Source organism: Pristiophorus japonicus, chromosome 6 (genome assembly GCF_044704955.1).
Source record: "Pristiophorus japonicus isolate sPriJap1 chromosome 6, sPriJap1.hap1, whole genome shotgun sequence".
NCBI classification, from domain to species: Eukaryota; Metazoa; Chordata; class Chondrichthyes; family Pristiophoridae; genus Pristiophorus; species Pristiophorus japonicus.
Window position 1 is genome coordinate 196,738,134 of NC_091982.1, and position 17,909 is coordinate 196,756,042.

At 42.6% G+C, this 17,909-nt stretch overlaps 1 protein-coding gene across 1 annotated transcript in view; it reads left to right on the plus strand.

Moving 5' to 3' along the window:
* LOC139265921 (spermatogenesis-associated protein 16-like) overlaps nucleotides 1–17,909 on the plus strand; it is a 281,978-nt gene that overhangs the window by 243,208 nt on the left and 20,861 nt on the right. The window contains exon 10 of the mRNA XM_070883514.1: nucleotides 9,867–9,950. Within this exon, the coding sequence (XP_070739615.1) occupies nucleotides 9,867–9,950 (84 nt within the window). The remainder of the gene's footprint in view (nucleotides 1–9,866; nucleotides 9,951–17,909) is intronic.

Sequence of the window (17,909 nt, forward strand, 5' to 3'; positions counted from 1 at the left end):
CTAATTGCAATTACCTTTTAAAGCAAGCAGCTTCTTAAAAGGTTTCTCAAAAGGCCATACCCTTTCTCGGGGATCAGGGCAGGTTTATTCATATGTGTGTGTGTGTGTATGTGTGTGTATCTACACCTCTGGACAAGGGGCTATCTCCTCTTTAAGTTGGATTAGTTTCTCAATAATCTTCCCCCTTTCTATCGGAATTGTTATATCTTGTTTGATCTAATGTCATGCCCACCCTGTTAGTCTGTCCCTGGTAAATACTAAAGCAAAGTAACTATTCAAAATTTCTGCTACTTCACTGTCATTACCTGTGAGTTTGACTTGTAAATCACTTAGTAGCCTTATCCCGATTTTTCTTTTGCTATTTAAGAAAGGAGAAAATACTGTAAAAACTCAATTTCCTTACCTCTTCCTGCTAATTTATTTTAGGGCAGTTGAAGTCTTCTATGATTATTATTCTGTGTCTTTTACTCATTTCATAGGTTTTCTTACATATTTCTTCTTCTACTTCTCTTCAACTGCTTTATCAATGACCTTCCCTCCATCATAAGGTCAGAAATGGGGATGTTCGCTGATGATTGCACAGTGTTCAGTTCCATTCACAACTCCTCAGATAATGAAGTTGTCCTTGCCCGAATGCCGCAAGGCCTGACATTCAGGCTTGGGTTGATAAGTGGCAAGTAACATGCGCACCACAAAAGTTCCAGGCAATGACTATCTCCAACAAGAAAGAGTCTAAACACTGTCTCTTGACATTCAACACCATTACCATCACCAAATCCCCCACCATCAACATACTGTGGGTCACCATTGACCAGAAACTTAACTGGATCAGTCACATAAATACCATGGCTACAAGAGCAGGTCAGAGGCTGGGTATTCTGCGGTGAATGTCTCACCCCCTGATTTACCAGTGCCTTTCCACCATCTACAAGACACAAGACAGTTGTGTGATGGAATACTCTCCACTTGCCTGGATGAGTGCAGCTCCAATAACACTCGAGAAACTCGACACCAACCAGGACAAAGCAGCCCGCTTGATTGTCACCCCATCCACCACGGCAAACATTCACTCCCTGCACCACTGGCACACTGTGGCTACAGTGTGTATCATCTATAAGATGCACTGCAGCAATTCGCCAAGGCTTCTTCGACAGCACCTCCCAAACTCGTGACATCTACCACCTAGAAGGACAAAGGCAACAGGCATATGGGAATACCATGAATTGCATGTTCCCCTCCAAGTCACACACCATCCTGACTTGGAAATATATTGCCATTCAGTCATCGTAGCTGGGTCAAAATCCTGGAACTCCCTCCCGAACAGCACTTTCACCACCACTTTCTCAAGGGCAATTAGGGATGGGCAATAAATGCTGGCCTTGCCAGAGATGCCCACATCCCAGGAACAAAAAAAAAACTTCCCTTGCGCTATTAGGTGGTCTACAGAATATCCTTATTAGCATGATCAATCCCTCTTTATCTTTTATTTCAATCTACATCGATTCTCTTTCTATCTTAATGTTAGTTATGTTCTTTTTTTCTACTACCATTATGTTATCACTAATTAATGCAGCTACCCCACCCACCTTCTGCCTTCTCTATACTTTCTAAATATGTTATATCCTGCAATATTTAATTGCCAATCCTGTTCTTTACGTAACTACGTTTCAGTTATCTCTACTACATCTGGCTCCTCACTATGAATTATTGCCTTCAGTTCCCCCGTTTTCTGTCAGATGACGTGAACATTGCCATACAGCCAATTTAAATCCTTTTTATTAATCATTCCATTCACTTTATTTTTAACAGTTGTTTTATACTTATGTTCTATAACCATACCTGTTCCCTGACCGTTTGTGTTACCTTACTCTTGTTTTCTATTTCTTTTATCTTCAGGCTTATGTTACTAGATTCCTACCCCATCTTACTAGTTTAAAGTCTTATTTACAGCCCTATTTATCCTTTCTGCTAGGACACTAGTCCCATTAAGTGCAGCCTGTCCCAGCGTTACCGCTCCTTCCTGTCCCAGTACATGAATGCAAGGAACATTCACACCACACAAGTGCCAGGCAATGATCAATTCCAACATGAGAGAGTCTAACAACCTTCCATTGACATTCAGTGGCATTACCATTGTCAAATCCCCCACCATCACCATTGATCAGAAACTTAACTGAACTAGCCACATAAATACTGTGGCTACAAGAGCAGGCCACAGGCGGTGAGTGACTCACTTCCTGACTCCCCAAAGCCTTTCCACCTTCGACAAGGCATAAGTCAGGAAAGTGATGAAATACTCTCCACTTGCCTGGATGAGTGCAGTTCCGACAACACGCAATAAGCTTGACAACATCGAGGACAAAGCAGCCCACTTGATTGGCACCCCATCCACCACCTTAAACATTCACTCCCTCCACCACCGGCACACCATGGCTGCAATGTGTACCATATACAAGATGCACTGCAGCAACTCACCTAGGATTCTTCGACAGCACCTCTCAAACCCGCAACCTCTACCATGTAGAAGGACACGGGTAGCAGGCGCGTGGGAACACTACCACCTCCAAGTTCCCCTCCAAGTCGCACCACCCTGACTTGGAAATATAATTGCTGTTCCGTCATTGTCACTGGGTCACCACCACCTTCTCAAGGGCAATGAAGGATGGGCAATAAATGTTGGCCTTGCCAGCGATGCCACATCTTATGAATTAAAGCCTGCAAAAATGTTGCAAGCAGCTGTCGGCGAGATGAACAGCGAGTGCCGTTCCTTCGCTGCTGACCGCAAAATCCAGGTCATCATGTTTGTAATATTACCAATGATGTATATTTAGTATGCACAAGGACACTTTTGCCACTATCCAAGCATGGAAAAAGGATCCAGGTTTCACCTGCAAGAGGGAAGTGGTACAAGTTGATTTTTTGATCCACACTGTGCCTGTAAAATGATATAACAACATAAGAAACAGGAACAAAAGAACATAAGAAATAGGAGCAGGATTAGGCCATTAGGCCCATCAAGTCTGCTCGGCCATTCAATAAGATCATGGCAGATCTGATCATGGACCCAGTTCCACTTGCCTGCCCACTCCCCATAACCCTTTACTCCCTTATCGCTCAAAAATCTGTCTATCTCCGCCTTAAATATATTCAAAGACTCAGCCTCCACAGCTCTCTGGGGCAGAGAATTCCATAGATTTACAACCCTCAGAAGAAATTCCTCCTCATCTCAGTTTTAAATGGACGGCCCCTTATTCTGAGACTATGTCCCCTAGTTTTAGTTTCCCTTATGAGTGGAAATATCCTCTCTGCATCCACCTTGTCGAGTCCCCTCATTATCTTATAGGTTTCGATAATATCACCCCTCATTCTTCTGAACTCCAATGTGTATAGGCCCAACCTACTCAACCTATCCTCATAAGTCAACCTCCTCATCTCCGGAATCAACCTGGTGAACCTTCACTGAACAGCCTCCAATGCAAGTATATCCTTCCTTAAATACGGAGACCAAAACTGTATGCAGTACTCTAGGTGTGGCTTTACCAATACCTTGTACAGTTATAGCAGGACTTCTCTAATTTTATACTCTATCCCACTTGCAATAAAAGCCAACATTCCATTTGCCTTCCTGACTACTTGCTGTACTTGCATATTAACTTTTTGTGTTTCATGCAAAAGGACCCCCAGGTCCTTGTACTGCAGCACTTTGCAATTTTTCTCCATTTAACTTGTAATTTGATTTTCTATTTTTTCTGCCAAAGTGGATAACCTCACATTTTCCCACATTATGCTCCATCTGCCAAATTTTTGCCCACTCACTTAGCTGGTCTATATCCCTTTGCAGATTTTTTGTGTCCTCCTCACAATTTGCTTTCCCACCCATTTTTGTATCAGCAGCAAACTTGGCTACATTACACTCGGTCCCTTCATCCAAGTCAATATAAATTGTAAACAGTTGAGGACCCAGCACTGATCCCTGCGGCACCCCACTAGTCACTGTTTGCCAACTGGAAAATGATCCATTTGTCCCGACTCTCTGTTTTCTGTTAGTTAGCCAATCCTCTATCCAAGCTAATATATTATCCCCAACCCCGTAAGCTTTTATCTTGTGCAGTACACAATACATCCACATCCACAGTGTGGAGCTACAAACATTACAAGCTTACAGACATTACACTTCTCCCTCCTTAATGAAGAAGTTATTATAATAAACATCATACATAACTTTCATGTTTATATATAACACAGGATATAAACTTATTTTTTTTCCATATTTACAAATTTAACTTTACCACTTGTTTTCTGTTTCGAAGAGGATACCTTCGCTCTCGAACAGAACCTTTCAAACATGGTGTCGATTTCACACTCATTCAAGGCTCATACTGAGGAACGTTTTCCTCCACGGAATTTCCTTGATTTTCATTTGAACTCACTCTAACTTCAGGCTCTTTGTTTTCGCGACTTGGACTTAGACTTTCATTCTGATTCTCTCCTGGATTTGTTTCCAGTACATTGGATTTAGGATTTGCTACTAGTGTATTAAAATATGATCAATATGAACAAACCTAACCTGTCCATTATCAAACATCTTTACCAAATATGTGCGAGGACCACATATCTTCACCACTCTTCCTAACCACTTTAACCATTTATGGTGATGGTTCTTCACTCTCACTTCTGGTTTAATTTCACACTTCTCTCTTTTACTCTACGTCTATCATGATTCTCTTTCTGTCTTAATTGTGTCTCTTCTACAGACTGTGCCAAATTTGGCTTTAACAACGAGAATCTGGTTCGTGGCTGTCGTTTGAGAAACAACTCTGCTGGTGTGCTACCAGTAGTTGTATGAGGAGTATTTCGATATGTAATCAAAAAATTAGCCAATTTGTGATCCAATGACAACTGTTGTTTCCTTGGATTTGGATCTAACATTTGTTTTATGAGGGCATGTTTTACAATTTGTACAGTGCACTCTGCTGCACCATTCGAAGCAGGATGGTATGGTGGAACCTTGGTATGTTTCACACCATTTTTGCTTGTGAATTGTGCAAATTCTTCTGAACAAAATTGTGGTCCATTATCCGAAACAATTTCTTCAGGGAGGCCAAATGAAGAAAATAATTTTCGTAAAATGTCTAATGTTTTACTTGTTGTTATTTTCCACATTGGAAACACCTCAACCCACTTCGAATGGCTATCAATCACAATGAACAATTGTTGTCCTTCTAACTCAGCAAAATCAATATGTAGCCTTTGCCACACCCTGGGAGGCCATTTCCATGGCTGTAATGGTACTGGTGGTGGTTGCTTGCTTACTGATTGACATGTCGTACACTGACTCACGATGTACTCTATATCTTTATCAAGACCTGGCCACCATAAATAACTGCGTACAAAACTCTTGGTCAGGCACATTCCCAGGTGCTGGTCATGGAGATCTCCTAATAATTTGGATCTAAATTTATTTGGTATAACCACTCTTGCACCCCACATGATACAATCTTTATCGACTGATAATTCATTCCTATGAATGAAGAATGGATGTGTATCTTTGTCTGTTACCTGGTTTGGCCATCCATTTGTAATATACTCATACACCTTTGACATCACTGGGTCACGTTTGGTTGCTCTACCAATCTCTTCAGCTGTGACGCAGTTCATCAATGTATGAAAAATAAAACACTTCTTTCCTATCGGGTGTAACTTGTGATGGGGAAGGCAATCTAGACATTGCATCAGCATTACTGTGATCAGCTGATCATCTGTATTCAATATCATATGTATATGCTGACAAAATCAAAGCCCATCTCTGCATTCGGGCTGCAGCTAATGTTGGAACTGGGGACTTTGGATGGAGGATTGCTGTTCGGGGCTTATGGTCCCTAACGATGGTAAACGTACGACCATACAAGTATTTGTGAAACTTCTTGACCCCAAAAATTAATGCCAAAGCTTCCCTTTCAATTTACGCATAATTACTCTCACTGGCACTGAGAGTGTGTGAAGCAAAAACAATTGGTCTCTCCTCCCCACTACTTAATACATGAGAGATTACTGCCCCAACTCCATACGGAGAGGCATCACATGCTAGCTTATTCTCCTTAGATATGTCATAATGAACTAACATGATGCTCTCTACCAATTTGCTTTTACACTCCTTGAATGCTGTATCGCATTCTTTTGACCACTTCCAATGGACCTGTTTTTTCAAAAGTTCATTCAGTGGATGTAATACTGTAGCCAAATTTGGTAGGAACTTCCCATAATAGTTCAAAAGACCCAAGAATAAACGCAGTTCAGTGACATTCCTGGGAGTGGGTGCATTTCTGATTGCATCCAATTTTTCAATGGTTGGATGTAAACCATCTTTGTCTACTCTGTACCCTAAGTACTCCACTGAGTTTTTAAATAACTCACACTTACGAGCAGACACTCGTACTCTGTGCTTCTCTAGCCATTTGAGGACTTCATTCAATATGTTATTATGAATTTGCCAATTTGGTGCTGAAATTAGTATGTCATCCAAATAACATACTACCCCTTCAATACCTTGCAAAATCTGATTCATCACCCCTTGGAATATGGCAGGGGCAGAAGATACTCCAAACGGTAGCCTATTAAATTGATATAGGCCTAGATGAGTATTTATAGTCAAACATGACTTGGACTCCTCATCTAGTTCAAGCTGTAAGTAGGCATTCATAAGATCCAGTTTTGAGAAGATCTGACCACCTGTCAGTGTTGTGAACAAATCTTCTATATTCAGCAATGTATTGGGGACATTACCCTCTAGAACCTGGTTTATGGTTACTTTATAATCACCACACAATCTTACCTTATCATCGGACTTAGGTACAACAACAATGGGTGTAGCCCAATTACATCGATCTATCTTACAAATAATGTTCTCAGTCTCTAGTCTTTTGAGTTCTTGCTCAACTTTCTCCTTGAGTTCATATGGTACGGAACGTGGCTTGTAGTAAACCGATCTAGCGTCTTTCTGTGCCCTGACACTTGCTTTGAAGCCTTGAATCAGACTGCCCGTTTCGCAGAACACCTTTGGATACTGCTTGATAACCTCATCCGTTGATGAAAATCTCGCTTCCACACAGAAAATCTTACTCCAATCCAGCTTCAGTGAGCTCAACCAATTTCTCCCTAGTAAGGCAGGCTTGTCTCCTTTCACTGCTATTAAAGGCAAGTTCTGAAATTGATCTTTATATTTCACCGGTACGGTTATACGACCTACCACAGGAATTTTCTCTCCCGAGTAGCCTTGCAGCTCTATCTTGGATTTCTCCAATTGGAAATCACGCAATTTGTCGAGGTACAGCGACTCCCGTACTACACTCACGGATGCAGCCGTGTCAATTTCCATTGGTACCTTGAATCCCGCAACATTTATGTGGATTTTAATGCTTTCCGAATCACTGTCCATTAACCTCGTGCTCCTGATGACGTGTAACTCTAACATCTCCTCGTCCTGTTGTTGTTCTTCCATGCTATTTAGTCTCTTGGGATTTCTACTCATAGCTTTGAACGCTGGACTCATAGCTTTGAAAGCTGGTTTACCCTTCAGTCGGCATGCCTTCACAAGATGCCCAGTCTTTCTGCAGAAGAAACACTCTGCCTTCACGTATGGACAACTTTGAACAATGTGTTGTCCCAGGCACCTATAGCACGGCTTCGACGCTCTGTTAGAATTTCCAGTTTCTGAGACTTTGGGCCCCCACCATCTTTTTCTTTGAACCTGCAGGTGATTTACCTTGGTTGACTGACGACCGTAATTATTATTTAATTCGCGGGAATATTGTTCGGCCATGCCCATCAACCTTGCTGTCTGACAAGCAATCTCAAAAGTCAAGTCATTCGTCGTCAATAACTTCCTTCTGAGCGCATCATTTTTCACCCCGCAAACAAAACGATCCCATAATGCTCGGTTTTGAAAGTTTCCAAAATTACAGTGCCTCAATAGCTTTTTAATGCTATGATGTAATCACTGATACTTTCATCAGCCTTTTGATTCCGAATCCCAAAACGATAACTTTCAGCTATTTCTAACGTCTTGGGGTTATAGTGCTGCTCCAGCTTCGTTAAAATCTCTTTAAGCGTTGTGTCCTTTGGCTCGTCAGGCACAAGCAGATTTACAAGGGTTTCGTATAATGTCGGACCTGCCTCCAATAAGAAGATCGCTTTCTTACGTTCCAACACAGCCCGGTTCTGGATTGCATTGTCTGGAACTTCGATTATGTTATTTGCAATGAAATACATTTCTAGCCGATCCACATACGCTTTAAAATGTTCCCGGTCGTGTCTATATTCCCCCAAATGTCTGATTACACCTGCCATTTTAATCTCTAGCTGTTCACACCGTGTGCTGTATTTTACCTCGGATTTTGTAGCTTTTTCCAAAAACAGAAACTTCCAAATCTCTCTGTCGGCTGGCTGAATCCTTCACCAACAAAATTTAAGTTTTAAATCATCCGAAAAATATCCCATCTCGCCGCCAAATGTGATAACTTCACAGAGCACAGCACACACAGCTCTTAACATGGCAGGCAGCTCTCTCGGAAGCCTCCGGAAATATGCCTGGTTCTGTTTATTATTAACCCTGCACTTGCAGTATGCAATACCAGATCAAACCAAAACAGTTTTTTTCTTGCCTGGGATATTTCATGCATTGCATTTGAAGAAAAGCTTGATAATTTGGCATGTCCAGTTCCAGCTACATCCTAATTGGATAAAGCTTTCAGAGTTTAGATGCATTGAAGCATTTCAGATTTATAAACCCCATATACAATGTGAATTAGAGAAGAATTCACTGACAGTTAAGCGAGACAATATAACAAGACCTACATCATATAATAATATTCCTTGAGGTTACCGTCACTCATATCCATTTTATAGTGAGAAAATAATCTTCACAATGTTAAAATGTGTTTTTCTATTAAAATGCTAATTATATGTATACTGGTTATCTTTTAATGAATTTAAGGCAATAATCTAAGCTTGGATCTCACATTATAAATATCAACCCGATGAAACTTTGTGGCGGCGAGCTTCTACTTCCCCCTGAAACAGGCATGAAGTCGGAGTGGCTGTATCACCCACCCGAAGCCAGTGTCGTAAAAATGGTTTGTGCCGCTTTTAAATGCACCAATGAACTGTGGATGCCAAATAGATGCCCTACTGAAGCTCACCGGTTGTGGGGAGGTAGGAAATTGACTGGCCCCCACGCTGTGCCAGCTAGTAAGTCCGGTTGAGGGGCGGGCTCGCACAGGCGGGAGTTTAATTGTAGACCTAGGAGAAGCATTCCTGATCTTTCTGGCTCCACAAAAATAAAAACATTTCTTTGGTTGTCATTTAAGTGACCTCCAACAGTCAGTTTTCAATTAAGAAATGGGCGGTTAGCAGTTGAATATTGTTCCCTATGTGTCTACTAAATCACTTAAATTCTTATAGTTGAACGGAAATACCTATTATTGTTTTACTTTCAAATAATGTATTTGATCAATTCAAACTAAGCATTTCATCTTAGTTCTCAGCCTATTCCGGATTTCCAACTTCTCCAACATTTCACCAAATTTTATAAGGCTGTATTTCATTTAAGGGTAAATTTTGCAAAATTCATCCTGTTGGAATGCAGTTGGAATTATTCATGCCAAATTCTCCAGCTTTGCTACAGGATAATGTAATATATGTTATAATGCATCTCATTGCCAGCAGACAAATGACAAAATGCTATGGTTTAATCTGAAGTGGCTGATAAATAAAAATCACCAACGTGCATTTTTTTTTGTAAAACTATGTTTAATAAAGTTATTTCCTTGTAGATGCTTCATTGATGAAAATTTATGTTTGCACCACAGCTGCATTCATTAATGACCGATGCTGTTGACACCCTTGAAGGAAACAGGAATAATGGAGAATGTGTTTGGAACAAAACTGAAAAGGTAAAAGTTTCAATTTAGTGCATTACACAATTGGAACTAAACCCATGGAGTTATATTGAGTTGAATTGGAACTAAACCCATGGAGTCATATTTAACTGAATTGCTTTAGAAACATAGAAATTTACAGCGCAGAAGACCATTTCGGCTCATCGTGTCCACGCTGGCCGACAAAGAGCCGCACAGCCCTTGGTCAGCAGCCCTAAAGGTTACATATAAACCTATGAACAATGACGGAAAGAGCACCCAGCCCAACCAGTCCACTTCACACAACTGCGACACCCCTTATACTGAAACATTCTACACTCCACCCCAACCGGAGCCATATGATCTCCTGGGAGAGGCAAGAAACAGATAAAAACCCAGGCCAATTTAGGGAGAAAACATCTGGAAAATTTCTCTCCGACCCATCCAGGTCATCGAAACTAGTCCAGGAGATCACACTGGTCGTATTCTATTCCCTGCAGTACTTACCATTATATCTGCGCTGTCCAACAAAAGGTCATCCAATCTAATCCCAATTACCAGCTCTAGGTCCGTAACCCTGCAGGTTACTGCACTTTAAGTGCCCATCCAAACATCTCTTAAAAGTGGTGAGGGTTCCTGCATTCACCACTCTTCCAGGCAACAAGTTTCAGAACCCACAACCCTCTGCGTAAAGAAGCCCCTCCTCAAATGCCCACTTAACCTTCCACCAACCACCTTAAAACTATGCCCCCTCGTTATAGGCCCCTCCACCAATGGAAATAGGCCCTTACTATCCACTATGTCCAGGCCCCTCAATATTATGTACACCTCAATGAGGTCTCCTCTCAACCTCCTCTGTTCCAATGAGAACAAACCCAGCCTATCCAATCTGTCCTCATAACTAAGATTCTCCATTCCAGGCAGCATCCTAGTGAATCTCTCCTGCACCCTCTCTAGTGCAATCACGTCCTTCCTATAATACGGTGACCAGAACTGCATGCAGTACTCCAGCTGTGGCCTAACCAAAGTATTATACAATTTAAGCATAACCTCCCTGCTCTTATATTCTATACCTCGGCCAATAAAGGCAAGCATTCCGTATGCCTTCTTAACCACCTTATCCACCTGGCCTGCTACTTTCAGGGATCTGTGGACAAGCACTCCAAGGTCCCTTTGTTCATCTACACTATTAAGTGGCCTACCACCTAATGTGTATACCCTTTCCTTATTAGCCCTCCCAAAGTGCATCACCTCACACTTCTCTGAATTAAATTCCAGTTGCCACTGCTCTGCCCACCTGACCAGTAGATTGATATCCTCCTGCAGCCCATGACTTTCCTCTTCATTATCAACCACACAGCCAATTTTGATGTCATCTGCAAACTTCTTAATCATACTCCCTATATTCAAATCTAAATCGTTGATATATACCACAAAAAGCAAGGGACCCAGTCCTGAGCCCTGCGGAACCCCACTGGAAACATCCTTCCAGTCACAAAAACATCTATCAATCAATACCCTTAGCTTCCTACTTCCACGCCAATTTTGGATCCAACTTGCCACATTGCCCTGTATCCCATGGGCTTTAACCTTCATGATCAGTCTACCATGTGGGACCATATCAAAAGCCTTGCTAAAGTCCCTATATACTACATCGTACGCACTACCCTCATCGACCCTCTTGGTTACCTCCTCAAAAAATTCAATCAGGTTAGTCAAACACGATCTTCCCTTAACAAATCCATGCTGACTGTTCCTAATTAATCCTTGCCTTTCCAAATGCAGATTTATCCTATCTTTCAGGATTTTTTCCAATAATTTTTCCACCACTGAGGTTAGGATGACAGGCCTGTAGTTACTCGGCCTATCTCTTTCTCCCTTCTTAAACAAGGGTACTACATTAGCAGTCCTCCAATCCTCCAGCACCATGCCCAGATCCAAAGAGGACTGGAAAATGATGGTCAAAGCCTCTACTATTTCATCTTTTACTTCGCTCAACAGCCTGGGATACATTTCATCCGGGCCTGGGGATTTATCTACTTTCAAAGCTGCTAAACCCCTTAATAGTTCCTCTCTCACTATATTTATTTCTTCCAGAATATCACACTCCTCCTTGATAGCAGTATCTGCATTGCCCCTTTCCTTTGTGAAAACAGACGCAAAGTATTCGTTAAGAACCCTACCAACATCTACCGCCTCCACACAAAGATTACCCTCATGGTCTCTAATAGGCCCTACCCTTCCTTTAGTTACCCTCTTACTCTTTGTAAGTGATATCTTCTGATCTGGTTTATTCCAAGTTTTACACAATTAAAATTATCTCCATACAAATGTATAAACATAATATGGTTAGATAATCTATTCAGTGAATCCTGAATTATCAGTTTTATATTGCTGGTAAGCTAACATTTCATGGTTGGAGCTTTTTTTCACCTGCCACCATTTAGCTATGCAGAATGCGACTATTAATATTAATTTGACAGAGGATTTTAGTAAATAAAATTTCTATTTTGATAATACATTTTCAGAATCAATAACACCTAGCATACAATATATTCAGTTCATGTATATGCTCAGTTCTGACTAAGTGCATTACATAAGGAGATGTAAATGCAAACCTTGTTAATTACATAATTTGACCTACCATTGTTCTCAATATATAAAACTCCTGTGAGACACACTTTTTGAGGTATTTTCTTCATTAATCATTTTATGATTCAATATTTTCTAGTCATTAGTTTTATCTTTGAAAAAAATTGCAGTTTATGGCTACCGTTTATTATCGTGAGATCTGTAGAATTAACTTATTTTTGTTATTTATGTTTTTCTCCTCATTTACACATATGCATGAATAGATAACTGGATTACATAGTGCTGATTTTATAGCCCCAGATTCCTATACTTTAGAGCCAACTGCTCTTTGTGAGACATTTTTTTACAGCAGTGTTATGAACAAAGGACTGCTGGTTTGGGTCTCATTTAACATAGGCAGCAGGTTTTACCAATCATTTTTATTAACTGAACAATTTTCACAATAAACCATGCAGGCGAAATTGCCCCTTGTTATAGCTCATCAGTGCTACACGGAGCATCCGCGTAGCTCTTCCCTTAGCGCACAGGTTAACGTCCCCAAAAGAAGTGGAGCGCGCGAGATTGCGTTCCACTTCCTTTTAGAGGCAGTAAGTGTAATTCTGTGGCACGAATTCTGCGCCAGGCGCTAAGAGTCCCGGCCCCAGAAGGTTACTGCAGAAGGTACAGGGCAATTTTACCCCCGCCATGAGTTTTAAAGTAGAGGATGTATTGATATAAGGTTTAGATCAGTCGCAGAGGAAGATGATGGACAGTTGCATTCCAAGTCCCTTGTGTCACACTAGTGGCTTGGAAATTATTTAAAAGATGATTAAATATTGATTCGGTCACCAGCCGATGTCCGCTGACTTCTATACACAGATTGTCTACGAGAATTTATTTATTCATCAGATGTGGGCATCGCTGGCAAGGCCAGCATTTATTGTCCATCACCAATTGCCCTCGAGAAGGTAGTGATGAGCCCCCTTCTTGAACCGCTGCAGTCCGTGAGGTGAAGATACTCCCGCAGTACATTTAGGGAGGGAGTTCCAGGATTTAGACCCAGCGACAATGAAGGAACGGTGATATATTTCTAAGTCACGATGGTGTGTGACTTGGAGGGAACTTGCAGTTGATGGTATTCCCATGTGCCTGTTGCCCTTGTCCTTAAAAGTGGTAGAGGTCACAGGTTTGGGAGGTGCTGTCAAAGACGCCTTGGCAAGTTGCTGCATTGGTGCAAGGAGTGAACGTTTAAAGTGGTGGATGGGGTGCTTTGTTCTGTATGGTGTCGAGCTTCTCGAGTGTTAGTGGAGCTGCACTCATCCAAGCAAGTGGAGAGTATTCCATCACACTACTGACTTGTGACTTGTAAATGGTGGAAAGGCTTTGGGAAGTCAGGACATGAGATACTTACTGCAGAATACCCAGCCTCTGACCTGCTCTTGTAACCATAGTATATATGTGGCTGGTCCAGTTACATTTCTGGTCAATGGTAACCCGAGGATGTTGATGATGGTGGGGTTCGGTGATGGTAATTCCATTGAATGTCAGGGGCCGGTGGCTATAGACTCTCTTGTTGGAGATAGTCATTGCCTGGCATTTGTGGTGTGAATGTTACTTGCCATTCATCAGCCCAAGCCTAAATGTCATCCAGGCCTTACTGCATGTGAGCACGGACTGCTTCATTATCTGAAGAGTTGCGAATGGAACTGAACACTGTAATCATCAGTGAACATCCTCACTTCTGATCTTATGATGGAGGGAAGATCAATCATTGATGAAGCAGCTGAAGATGGTTAGATTTAGGACACTGCCCTGAGGAATGTCCTGGGGCTGAGATGATTCCCCTCCAACTACCACAGCTATCTTCCTTTGTGCTAGGTATGACTCCAGCCAGTGGACAGTTTTCCCCCTGATCTCCATTGACTTCGATTCCACAGGGGCTCCTTGATGTTATACTCAACAACAACATTTCTTTATATGGCGCCTTTAAACGTCCCAGATAAATTTGACACCAAGCCACAAAAGAAGAAATTAAGGCTGATGTCCAAAAGCTTGGATAAGAGGTAGGTTTTAAGGAACGTCTTAAAGGAGGAAAGAGGGGTAGAGAGGCAGAGAGGTTTAGGGAGGGAATTCCAGAGCTTAGGGCCCAAACAGCTGAAAGCACAGCTACTCACTGGTGGTTGAGCAGTTATAATGAGGGATGTTCAAGAGGGCAGAATTTGAAGAGTGCAGACATCTTGTGGGGTTGTGAGGCTGAAAAAGATTACTGAGGGGTAGGGAGGGGCAAGGCCATGGAATGATTTGTAAACAAAGATGAGAATTTTGAAATCGAGGCGTTGTTTAACCGGGAGCCAATGTAGGTCAGAAAGCACAGGGATGATGGGTGATTGTGACTTGGTGCGAGTTAGGACACGGTTGCTGAGTTTTGGATGATATCAAGCTTAGGTAATGTAGAATGTGGGAGGCCAGCCAGGAATGAGTTGGAGAAGTCAAGTCGAGAGTGAACAAAGGCATGAATGAGGGTTTATGCAGAAGAGCCCAGGCATGTAGCAGAGACAGGCAATGTTACTGAGGCAGAAAAAAAAGCAGTTTTAATTATGCCGCTGATGTCTGGCCGGAAACTCATTTCACCTAGGTTGCGAACAGTCTTGTTCACCCTCAGATGCGAGGGAGAGGGTTGGAGTCAGTAATTAGGGAACGCAGTTTGTGACGGGGACCAAAGACAATGGCTTCGGTCTTTACAATATTTAATTGGAGAAAATTTCTACTCATCCAGTACTCTATGTCTGACAAGCAGTCTGACAATTTAGATACCAAGCAGGTGTCGAGAGCAGTGATGGCGAGGTGGAGCTGGGTGTCGTCAACATACATGTGGAAACTGACTCCGAGTTTTCAGATGATATCACCAAGGGGCAGCATAAAGATGAAAAATAAGAGGGGGCCAAGGAAAGATCCTTGGAGAACACCAGAGGTTACGATGCAGGAGTGGGAAAAGAAGCCATTGCAGGAGATTTTCTGGCTATGATTAGATAGATAAGAATGGAACTAGGTGAGTGCAGTCCCACGTAGCTGGACGATGGTGGAGAGGCATTGGAGGAGGATGGAGTGGTCAACTGTGTCAAAGGATGAGGAAGGATAGTTTACCTTTGTTACTCGGTCAAATATTGGCTTGATGTCAAGGGCAGTCAGCTCTCACTTCACCTCTGGAATTCAGCTCTTTTGTCCATGTTTGGACTAAGCCTGCAATGTCTGGAGCCGACTAATCCTAACGAAACCCAAACTGAGCATCGGTGAGCAGGTTATTGGTGAGTAAATGCTGCTTGATAGCATTGTCGATGACACCTTGCATTACATTGCGGATAATTGAGAGTAGAATGCTGGGGGGGGGCGTAATTGGCTGAATAGGATTTGTTCTGCTTTTTGTGGACAGGACATACCTGAGCAATTTTCCACTTTGTCGGGTAGATGCCAGTGTTATAGCTGTACTGGAACAGCCTCGCTAAAAACGTGGCTAGTTCTGGAGCATAAGTCTTCAGCATGACAACCAGGATGTTGTCGGGATGTTTAGTCTTTGCTGCACCCAGTGAGCTCTGTTATTTCTTAATACCATGTGGAATTAATCGAATTGGCTTAAGACTGGCTTCTGTGATGGTGGGGACCTCAGAAGGAGGCTGATATGTATCATGCGCTCTGCACTTCTGGCTGAAGATAGTTGCAAACATTTCAGCCTTGTGTTTTGCATTCGTGCTGGGTTCTGCCATCATTGAGGACGGCGAATTTCATGGAGCCTCCTCTTCCTGTTACTTGTTCAATTGTCCACCACCATTTATGACTGGATGTGGCAGGACTGCAGAGCTTTGATTTTATCCGTTGGTTGTAGGGTCACTTAACGCTATAGCATGCTGTTTCCTTTTGGCTAAGATCATGCGTAACTGACCTGACAGGGGAGTAACCATGACCCCAAAGTGGTTCTCCCTGGATCAGGAAGGTGGTTCTCCTATGCTTTTTGGAAATAGGATGTGGGTGGGGTGGCTTGACCCATCCACCTCCACGGAGGTGTGTGGGGGGCCTGACCCATCCACCTCCATGGCACGAACCTGGCTAAGAGCATTGGCGCAGAGTGATCCTTGATGTGTGCAAGGTGACCTCTGGCGTTTGTGATTTGACAAAGAATTGGAAAGATTGGCAACGAAATTTTTTTTTTTTTAAATAAATAATATAGCATGCTGTTTCCGTTGTTTAGCATCTATGTTGTTCTGTGTTGTAGCTTCACCAGGCTAGCACTTAATTTTTAGGTCACTTGGTGCTGCTCCTGGCTAGCTCCTATGCTCCTCTTGAACCAAGGTTGGCCCTCTGGCTTGATGGTAATGGTAGAGTGAGGGATATACTGCGAGGTTACAGATTGTGGTAAATTATTGGAAAAATCCTGTGGGACAGGAAAAATCTTCATTTGGAAAGACATGGATTAATCAAGGACAGTCAACATAGATTTGTTGAGGGAAGGTCGTGTCTGACTAACTTGATTGAATTTTTCGAGGAGGTAACCAGGAGGGTCAATGAGGACAGTGCGCATGATGTAGTGTATATGGATTTTAGCAAAGCTTTTGATAATGTCCCACATGGCAGACTGGTCACGAAAGTAAAAGCCCATGGGATCCAGAGCAAAGTGGCAAGTTGGATCCAAAATTGGCTCAGAAGCAGGAAGCAAAGGGTAATGGTTGATGGATGTTTTTGTGACTGGAAGGTTGTGTCCAGTGAGGTTCCGCAAGGCTCAGTGCTGGATCCTTTGCTTTTTGTGGTATGTATCAATGACTTCGACTTGAATGTTGGGGGCATGATTAAGAAGTTTGCAGATGCCACTAAAATCGGCTGTATGGTTGATAATGAAGAAAGCTGCAGATTACAGGAAGATATCAATGTATTATTATTCTTCTGAGGCAGTCCCTCAAATCGAGGATGACTTGCTTCCACACCACAAAGAGATGTGTTCAATGAGTTCACAGGTGTTTCAGTGAAGGACCTAATATTCCAGGTCCCGAACTGCATATTGAAGGGTGGAAGATGCCTGTGTGTGGATTTATTTTTAAACGTATGGTGGCTGTTGCACACCAGCCACACATGGACTTGACAGAGCTTGGTCTTGGTCCAGTGGCAAGGATTAACCAAGATGACTGGAGACCAGCTTTGCTGCACGGACCTAATCCATACACATATCGCAGTGTGGGCTGGCCCGTGCTGCCCCTGGGCCCACACCTCTTCTCGGCCCCGAACTCATGCCTCTCCTGGGCCCCGATCACATTGTGCTGCAATCGCTCACCGCTCCTGCTGTACCTTCCCACGCTCCAATCACCGACCTGGCTTATAGCGACGTCCAAATCAGTCGGCCTTTTCACTGCCGTCGCCCTCCTGTACCAGCTCGCGCTG